Here is a 10287-nt window from a genome sequence, read left to right on the forward strand (position 1 = left end):
GATACCATCAATCTCGCTGGTGACGAGGATGATTGGGTTCTCCCAGAACACATCAAGAATATGAAAGTTGGGGTACCTGTGGAAAAGAAGCCTGTAGGTCGTCCAAGAAAAAGCAACGCTGGAAGAAGACGGGAGAACCGTTTCCCGTCTGGTGATAAAAAAGGTTCTGTACCACGAAACTGCAGCCGCTGTGGCAGTTCAGGCCACAACAGAGCAACATGCAAAGCCCGCATCTGAGGCGTCTTGTACGTATTCGTTGGGAAATTTGATATATTGTAATGATGCATATTTTGTCATAGTTATTTTTGTTGAGGTTGAATATTTTTCAAATATTTTAATTATTTTTAGGTTTAATAGTTATTTTTGTTGAATAATGTTGATATTTTATATTTGAAACCACGTATAATTATCAAAATTTGAACGAAAAGAAAATCTATATATACATAACTGTAATGTTAATTACACAAAATATACAATGTCCCAATAATTACACATATAATCAGCCGACATTTTGGTAAAATAAATCGACACACCACCGTTGACGAAACATGGCTATCCGGTCTGGCGTCACATCGGTCAATCCACGCTGCATCATGAGATGCTCCACATACTCAATGCAATACACGCCACAATCACCACTAAATGCAAAATAAAATGTAAAGTCAGTCTAACGTAAAACATATTTTAATACTATAGTACTTTTTTATCGCTATGTACCTGGTTGCTGACTTCGGAACTAAGTCGTGAGTGGCTCGAGTCGCGTGCATTTTTGGAAGCACCGTGATGTCACAGTTAGCTAACGCCATGATCTGGTTGTTATGTGGAAATTCCCCGGTTGCAAGGAGTAGCGAGGGCAGCAGTTCTGCCCAAACCTTCATGATGGGTTCCAAGGCGGTCCAATGACAGACGCTGGAATCACAGTCGTAGACATTAATTTTCCACAGCTCTATGTCGACTTCAACTGTGACCCAGTGCCTTGCCGTGGGAAGGTTCAGAACGAAGTAAATAAACTCGTTACCCCTCCATCTCTCAAAGACTTGGGACTGTAATTACAGAGAACAACGAAACAATTAACAAACCATAATAATCTTCCCAAACAATTGACATTTAAAATCTTACTAAAACAATACCTTATGAGCCCCTGTGCAGTAGTCCAGGATATAATCCTCCCATTTAAAGTTTTTCCTCGGACCCTTGTGGCTCGTCCATGCACTGCTGATCATGGCGGTCACGAATGTGGAGAGAATGATACCCTTCTGAGGAAATGTCAGTGGATAGTCGGTGCGTCGCCTCCTCAGCATATGCATTGCTGCATCTATATGCTGCATATAAACGGAAATGTCAGTTACACAAAAAAATATATTAATTGCATTGTACATAAAGTTGAAAAGTGAAGTAATATTATAAAATACTTTACTTACGTCATCTGTAAGCCATTCCTTTGGTGTGAGCATTATCCAAAAGAATCCTGGACCGTAATCACCACTTCTCAAATCCCGAAGTCGGTGGTTCGGAATGAGTCCAACACACCACTTTCGGAAAGTGGTTAACAATTTCTCATCCGGTGGCTCCAGGGGATCAAAAGTCGAAGATGGCCTATGTCTCCTCTTCATCTCCGTATAGTCACCGAACCATACAGGAGGCTTTCTCTTCCTCTTCCGACTCTTAACCACTGCAGGTTGTGCCTCTATGGACAGAATCTCACCCTGCGACTCGGTGTCATGTACATGGATAAGAGGTTGTGCCTCGATCGGAGTCGCTGGAGCTCCCTCATAAGGATCGTAATCGTCGGGGAAGACCTCATCCTCTTCTACTGGGGGTGAAGCAGCTGGTGGTGGGGTAGATGGATCTGCTGGGGCCTCCGGTGCTGAAGCTGTCGTTGGCGGACGATTCAACATGGCCAATATGTGTCTGAGCTGCTCCATAATTACGTTCTGACCACCCTTCAGCTCTACATGGCTGGTCTCGTATGCCTTCTTCAGCTCGACATGAGCAGCATACAGACCCTGAGTGTCAGCCTCGATCCTATCCAACCGAGCCACTAAATCAGTGTACTCGGCACCCCGAACGCCTGATGAAGATGGTGCACTGGGCTGAGGTTCTGAACCAGTGGCCTGAAAAAATATATATCAAAAAAATACGGTAAGCATACGATAATTCCACAATGTAACAAATATCACAAAACAAAAATAATAAAAAATGAAGACATAAAAAAAAGTTCCAAAAATTGGTACCTGAGTGTCTCTTTCCTGAGTGTCTGGGACCTGAGTCTCTGGTACCTGACTACCTGCCTCAGCCTCTGTGTCATCCACAACATCATCAACCAGGTTCTCCACACCATCGTAAGAAATTGTCCTCACAAATGCCTCCTCCTCTGTCCGTGGAAGTAGCCCCTTCACCACTTCCAGATTCTGTTTATGGTTTAAAAAATATCAAAATAAAACCATTTAGCATTTATTACAAGCATTTATGTTAAATAATTATTCAGAACATAAGTGAAAATCATACCCGTCTAGAAAATAATGCGCTGACGTCTTTCTTCCCAATATCGCCTTTGCTCGTCCAGCTAAGCATCCTAGGGAACCGAATCCCGTGGTTCGTGCCATACCTCTTGCCAACCTCCAAAATGGCCTCGTACGCCCAATATTGAATTGCGAGGTGCGAAGCCATATGTTGTGTATTTGCACTCGTGCTGAACATCCGAACTCAGCTTCTTCTCGTAGTTGGCCTTCTGTTTCAACATGTCTTTCTGAAGCGAGTGCATGAGTCTGGCGAATGAGTGCTTCCCCCAAGGAATCCGGAAGAAGAACTCGAGGTCTTCCACATATCTAAGTATGTGAGGCGTGATCAGCGCGTTGGCCTCGCGGCCCAGAAGCACTGACTCCACAAACAAGCACAAGCCGAGCTTGTACAAGTCTTCCGGGTTCTGGCAGTTTGTGAACTGAAGTTGGAGTGCTTCTGTCTTCACACGATCAGACCGGTTGAAATATTTGTTGATCAATCGGTCTGACCCCGAGCGCGCGACCTGCGCAGCCTTCTCCTCTTCTGTTGGCCCCGAGGAGAAGTCCAAACCCGTAATGAGTGCAAACTCCAGCACCCCGAATCGGACCTCCTTCCGACCAACATAAAACCTCATCCTCAACTCCTCCTGAGCATCCACTTTCATTTTGTGGAGCATCAGCTGGTGAAATAACACCGAGGAGAATGTCAGTGGTACGGCATTCCAGAAGCTCCCGAAACGGCTTTCCTTCGCCGTGTTGTTAAGGTTGAACTCCTCGAAGCCCAGGAGCTTTAATTTTTGCAAAAATTCCAGTGCCCCTATATGTGACGCGGCCAGTGAAATGCTCGGGTGCTGGAATAATGAGTCTGGGAGCCATCTGAAAAAACAAAAAACAAATCAATATAACTGCCACAAAAATTAAAAAAATAGTCGACATAACATCGACATCATGTCGATATTCTGTCGACATTATCAAACAGTAAGTAAACAAAAAATTTGGTCGACAAACAGTCGACATACTGTCGACATGTTGTCGACATTATCACAGAAACAGTAAAAAATAACATTATGGACAACATATCGACAATCTGTCGACATCCTGTCGACATGTTATCGACATTATCAAACATATATCAACTACATAACAATTGTCGATAAGATATCGACATAAGGTAGATATCCTATCGATATTATAGACCTCCACTTTTATTCCAAATAAGGTCGACATCCGATCGACATACCAATGATATCCTATCGACATACACTAACATATATCAACTACATAACAATAGTCGACAAGATATCGACATAAGGTAGATATCCTATCGATATTATAGACCTCCACTTTTATTCCAAATAAGGTCGACATCCTATCGACATACCAATGATATCCTATCGACATACACTAACAACACAGACTCAAACACTTCCAATCTTGTCGACATTATATCGATAACCTATAAACAGAAACCTATACATATCGATATCCTATCGATATCCTATCGACATTTCATCGATAACGATGTAAAAACACACAAACACCATTGAAACATATCCAACATATACAACCTACCACAAGAAAGAGCACAAAATATACAAAAATTCCACTAATTTCAACAACATGCAATATTTCACATCCAAATCTATTAAAAAATTAATTTTTTTTTGAAAAAGAAAAACTTACCTTTGACTGAGCTTTGTGGTGGTGGCGACGGTCCGTGGTTGTGGTGGCGATGGCCTGTGTTGGGTTTCGACGAGCACGGGTACTGGCGACGGCCTGTGTTGGCGACTGTTCGTGGTGGTTTCCACGAGCACGGGTCGAATTCAAGACCGAGATAGATAGAGAGAGAGAGGGAAAAATCGAGTGGGAAGAAGAGGGTTGTTGGGTTCGGCGTATGCGTGGTCGTCGTCGTCGGGTTCGATTTCGTTGTTCGGTTGTTTTGTTTTTGGGCAGGGACGAAGAGGAAAAGTCGGAGAGAGAGTGGGAAAGACAGAGAGAGAGGGAAAGAGAGAGTGGGAAAGAGAGAGTGGGAAAATTAAATGTAAGAGGTATTTTGGGTAGAATTTGAAAATAGTGGAATTGTTTTGTATAAATTAGTAAGGGGTATAAAATTTGATATGAGATATATTATTAAGGGCAAAAAATGAAATTTCCCTATTAATATCCTATTAATGAATGATTTAATAATTTATTTAAATAAATTAATAAAAAATTTTAATAAATAAGAAAATGGAGAAAATAAAGAGTAAGAAAGATAACTCATATATGATGCCGCATAGATTCTTTCAAAACCTTCCTTTATATATATACTAGAAAACTAAGTCGCGGTGTTGTCCAATTTTTGTAATCTTTTTATGTATATATATACTAGGTGAATGTACGTGCCGAGCCACGTATTGATAGTTTTATTTAAGATTTTAGTCTTTTTAAGATTTTGAATATATTTTATTTTTAAAGATTTTAAATTTTTTGTTTGAAAGAATTAAATATTTATATTTGAAATATTATTTAATAATGTATTAAAAATAATATTAGTGTAATTATAAAATTGTAAATAAATTTATTATTGGAGTAGTAGATTATTCTATTTAGTTCTTTTTTTAACATAGCATTGTAAAGTAAGTTTATATCTATAAATATTCTGTAAAGTGTTAATATTATATGAACATCTGCATTTATAAAGCTAAAAAGTGGGTCAATGACAGAAGTGGTATATCTGCAATCACACAAAGATAGAAGTGGTATTTCTGCTAAACCATGACACTTGAATCATCGGGCCGAATTAACACCAACCAATAAGAAAGAAAAAAAAACAGAGAACGGTTTCAAGGTAGAGTATTGTGTTTAATATATGAGTTTGCACGATCAGATTTAGAACAATCACAAATAATGAGAAAGTAGATACAGAATTAAATCTAATCAAATTTAAATTTAAATAGTATATGATTTAGATATTTTTAATTAATCTATTTAATATTTAATAATTATTTATTCAAAAAAAAAATATCTACAAATATCATAGTGAAAAAAATAATAACAATAAAAAAGAAATAGTTATCCTTATATAATAGAAAAATAGAAAAATTAAATTTTATCATCAATTAAAATTAATAATTTAGTTGTGAAGATGCGTAAAATCATGCAAAGCAATATTGAGATTGGGTTTGAGAACTTCGATATATCCAACTGGGAAAATCCCACTTTAATTGCTCAAGAAAGAAGGAAATAAATATAAATATATACACACAGTGATCATTCAAGATCTGACATACACATGTCTCAATTCTTGAATTCTTGTTATTTTTTTAAAAAAATAAATAAAAAAAATTATTAATATTCTCCCAAGATAGGTTTGTTAGAGAGATATATGGTTAAGATGATTTTTTTTTTTTAATTTAAAAAGAGATTATTAATATTTAAAAGATTGTTTAATTTTTTTGGGTTTAATTATTGGGTTTATTTGTTAACGGGAGATCAAACCTAATCGTTAAATTTAACAGAATATTCTTTTTATTTTTAAGTATATTCTGTTAAACCAAGAAATGCCGTTAGATAGACACTTTTAATATATAAAGATATGAATATATATATATATATTTACGCATTGTGTAATATAATTTAAAGTATAACATTAATTTCGACGTGTGTATTATAAACAAAGTAATAGTATTGTAATTGAAAACATGATTTGTTATTTTTAAAATATATAAAAAGATTATGATTTTGGGACAAATATTAAAAATGCTAACAAAAAAAATATTAAAAATTAATAAATCCCTAAATAATAATAATATGTATGTATACTATTGAGAAACATTATTAGTTCACTTTTAAAAATTATAAATATTGCTAATAAATAAATTATAAATTTATAGATGTACTATTAAAAAAATAATATTAGTTGACTTTTAAATTATAAATTTTTATTTTATAACTCAAAATAAATAATTAAAAAATTATAACTAATTACGCAAGATTAACTTAACAATTACTTATAATGTGAAATTTTCACAAAGGAAAAAAAAAAACTTACTATGAGTCAAATGAACTAAATTCACTGAAATTTAAATAAAATAGATATAAAATATTTTAGAATGCCACCTCATATTAATTCTTTTGTGATTTTTTTTTATATAAATATATAGATATTAGTGGATACAAAAGCATAAAATATTTTATTTATTGCATGTACAACTCTTAATTTAAAATTTATATATTAGATATAATTACATCATTTTTTTACATAATATTGTTTACTAAAATATTTTTTAATTAGTATATCCTATTAAAAGTGTATATTATGTAAAGTGTTTATATTTTTCAAATACCAATCATTTTTTTTTTCTAAAAAACATACTAATAGTTTTATTTTAAATCCTGTTTATATTGAATTTTCTGTCTAGTTCTTATGAGAATGAATACAATTTTTTATACATTGATAATTATCTTCTTTTATTTCATATCAAGTCCTATATTTGTAAAAATTGAAATAATACAAATACAACATAAATAAGAGATAAAATATGTAAGAAAATAACTTACATTTTAGTCATATTTTCATGATAAAATCTATAGTTAGTATATATATATACCCAGTAATTTTTATAATAATTAGGATGTCATATATTTCACTTCGCTCTTATTTTTTAATACAAAAAATAAAAAAGAAAAAAAATTACTTTCATAGAGCAAGAATGACAAAATTTTTTTGAAAATAAAAACGTATTGATTAATGTTCTTACAACCCATTTGTTATTCTTATCGATTGTAAAATTACATAAAAATGGCAAAGTTGAATGTAGAAAATGAATAAGAAAATTGATGACAACATAAGATAAAGATCTTGAAGCACATCTTCTTAATTCGTGAATAAATTTGTAGAACCTCCAACCATACATCGATAACTCTTTATTAAATCTTGAAGTGTGTATTAGAATATTTTATATATGGAAATTATTTTCTAATTAAGGAAATGATTTTCTATTTAAGGAAATAAATAAATAATTGATTTTCTGATAAATGAATATTTTATATTCATTGAATCTGGACAAAATCAATTATGTAATATTCTATATATGGTCAGATTTCTATATTCATTACCTGATTTGATTTCCTGAATTAATTGTCAAAATATTCTGACAATTAATGTGGCGCGAATCTTGATGGAGTATCTCACCTATAAATATAGGGTCTCGGTCCCCGAGCTCCTCACTCATTCTGAATTCATTCAGCAAATTCCATCTAAAGAGAGTTGAGAGAGCGAGGAAGCCCGAACTCCAATACCGAAGCTATCGCAGGGATTGAAGCTCAAAGATCAATGGCTGGAGGTATATCGATCCTTTCATTGCATATATTATTGATATGATTACAGTTTATTTTCCGCATTTCATATCATTTGTATATGCTATATTACATACACTATATATAGTCTAACAGTTGGTATCAGAGCGGTTTTATCTCTGTCTTGATTTTATTTGAGTTTCATATATATATACATATATATACATACATATACTGTTCATATATATATATTTGTTATGTTCGGTTCGTATATATATATACTCAAATTCATATAATCCCGTTTATTTATATAAAATTCATACGTATATACATATATATATTTTTATTCATACTGTTTATATATATTATATACTTATACACGTACTGTATATATATACATTTTCATTTTTCTTTACGGTATATATGTTTATATATATATTGTATATTATATATGCTTTATTGCATAATACATTCATAATATTCATTTTTATTTATGTGATATATACATGCATATATATATATACATGCATATATATATATATAAACACGATCGGTCCATTATTTGGTTTTTTCCATTTTTCATTTTTTTCGGTGTTTATTTCGAATTCTAAATATATCACTATATTCGTATAGTATTATAGATCGATCTAAGCATTGAAAATCCATTGAAAAACTTAAAGATGGAAAAAATTTTCAGTTAAATCTTTTTCGGACCCGATTAATTTCATGATATTAAAGTATATATTTTTTCGTGTTTTCGTACATAAAATCTATGTGGATCTCTTTATTATTTGATTTAGAACATTTTAGATTTGAAATTACGCAATTTGGTCGTCGGAAACGCAATTTCCGATCGGGTTTGGGTCGGGTTCGACGGACCCGCGTGCAGAAAAACGGGTCAAAATCGACCCGGTTGGCTGAAGAAGACGACGCAAAACGACATGTCGTTTGGAGAAAACGACGTGTCGTTTGGCCGAAAACGACATGTCGTTTGATAGCTTTCATTTCAGCTGTCGTTTATAGTAAACGACATGTCGTTTTTCACACTGTGAAAAAACGACATGTCGTTTTTCGTCTTGATAGCAGCCCTTCAAAGATAAAAAACGACGTGTCGTTTTTTCCCCTAGTGGAAAAACGACGTGTCGTTTGCATGCATTTTCAGCCCCTTCATATTTTGTAAAAAACGACGTGTCGTTTTGAGCTTTGCAAAAAACGACATGTCGTTTGGCAGTATGGATTTTTCAAAAAAAAAAAAAAAAAGGGAAAAATTCCGAATTTTTTTATAAATTTTTATTTATTTGGAATATTAATTATTTTCCCATTTCAGTGTTAATTTAGTCAATAAATTGCATTTAGTTAATTTTCCATTTTTGTTTAATACATATATATAGTATAAATTGAAAATGGAAATTTGTTTAAATTTGGTAATTTATTACATGATTTATTTAGGCATGTAAAAATTGTGCTAATTTGTGCATTTAATTATATATTACCAAATTTCTGCAATTTATTGTCTAAATTAGTTTTGAAAAATCTGCCATTAATTTCATATTAAGGAATTTGCATTTAATTAATGATCAGACATTAATTGTATTATTTTGTATTTATTTGACAAATTTATGTTTAATGCAATTAATTTAGATTTGTTTGATTTAAATGCTATACATAAATTCATTTTATAGTGCTAGATATATTTAGAAATATTCAAACATTAAGATATGTTGAATATTTTATTTAGCAATTAAGTTTCATAAAACTTTATAAAATTATTCATAAAATATTCATAAAACTTTATAAAATGAATAAAATATGAATAAAACGTAAGTAGTTTTGTGGTTTGACATAAGAAAACATGAACCTGGGACAAATGCTCATATCTAGAACGGTTTTTAATGATCTTCGGACGACCACACTAGGAGCACTAATCTCAGTGATTGTCTATTATGTTAATAACGAAATTACTTTTAGGTAGAGCCTAATACCTAATGTCTAAAGTGAAAATATAATTTTTAATAATTAGGGAGTAGCCACAGCATCTTTAATTATATAAAATTATATATTAATTAAAATTCACCTTAATGGACAAAACTTGTAATTAATTATTTGGATATAATAATTTTACCCCACAGGGATTTTATTATATTTTTATAATTAATTAGGATAATATATTAAGTTAAATTCTCTTAATTTACCCCACAGGGAGTTATGAGGATTTGAATTAATAGTGTTATCACAAATTTTAATTAAAGATAGATTTCCTTCCTCCATTAATTAAAATTAAAAATTTCATTAAATCTATCATAAAGTTCATATAATTTTATTAGATTTAAAATTTAGCCCACAGGCAATTTTAGATTTAATAAAATTTTCATCTTCATCATGTTTCTACATTGGTAAAACATGAATTCATTAAAGCCTCAATTTCTTTTAACATCTAAATTTTTGTAATCCTATTCTTGCAGCTATTTCATCCACCTCTAAATATGCTGAAATCACTAGTGAAATC

General features: G+C 32.2%; 1 protein-coding gene across 1 annotated transcript; it reads right to left on the bottom strand.

Annotated features, from left to right (window-relative positions):
* Positions 1–415: 415 nt before the first annotated feature.
* LOC133035139 (uncharacterized) lies at positions 416–2608 on the bottom strand. The gene is made up of 6 exons (XM_061110920.1): positions 2509–2608; positions 2235–2411; positions 1422–2114; positions 1131–1322; positions 718–1043; positions 416–638 (listed from the first exon to the last, which is right to left on the bottom strand). Exons 1-6 carry the CDS (start codon positions 2572–2574, stop codon positions 500–502), a joined length of 1593 nt encoding a protein of 530 aa, XP_060966903.1. The 5' UTR covers positions 2575–2608; the 3' UTR covers positions 416–499.
* Positions 2609–10287: the final 7679 nt, after the last annotated feature.

This window comes from Cannabis sativa, chromosome 2 (assembly GCF_029168945.1).
Source record: "Cannabis sativa cultivar Pink pepper isolate KNU-18-1 chromosome 2, ASM2916894v1, whole genome shotgun sequence".
Lineage (NCBI taxonomy): Eukaryota > Viridiplantae > Streptophyta > Magnoliopsida > Rosales > Cannabaceae > Cannabis > Cannabis sativa.

What these genes read in the sequence shown, in the direction of transcription:
- LOC133035139 (XM_061110920.1), bottom strand. Translation starts at nt 2,574, where the DNA reads ATGCTTAGCTGGACGAGCAAAGGCGATATTGGGAAGAAAGACGTCAGC. An exon ending in GCGCATTATTTTCTAGACGG is followed by an intron (nt 2,412 to 2,508) that starts GTATGATTTTCA and finishes AACCATAAACAG; the next exon opens with AATCTGGAAGTGGTGAAGGG. An exon ending in CTCAGGAAAGAGACACTCAG is followed by an intron (nt 2,115 to 2,234) that starts GTACCAATTTTT and finishes ATATTTTTTCAG; the next exon opens with GCCACTGGTTCAGAACCTCA.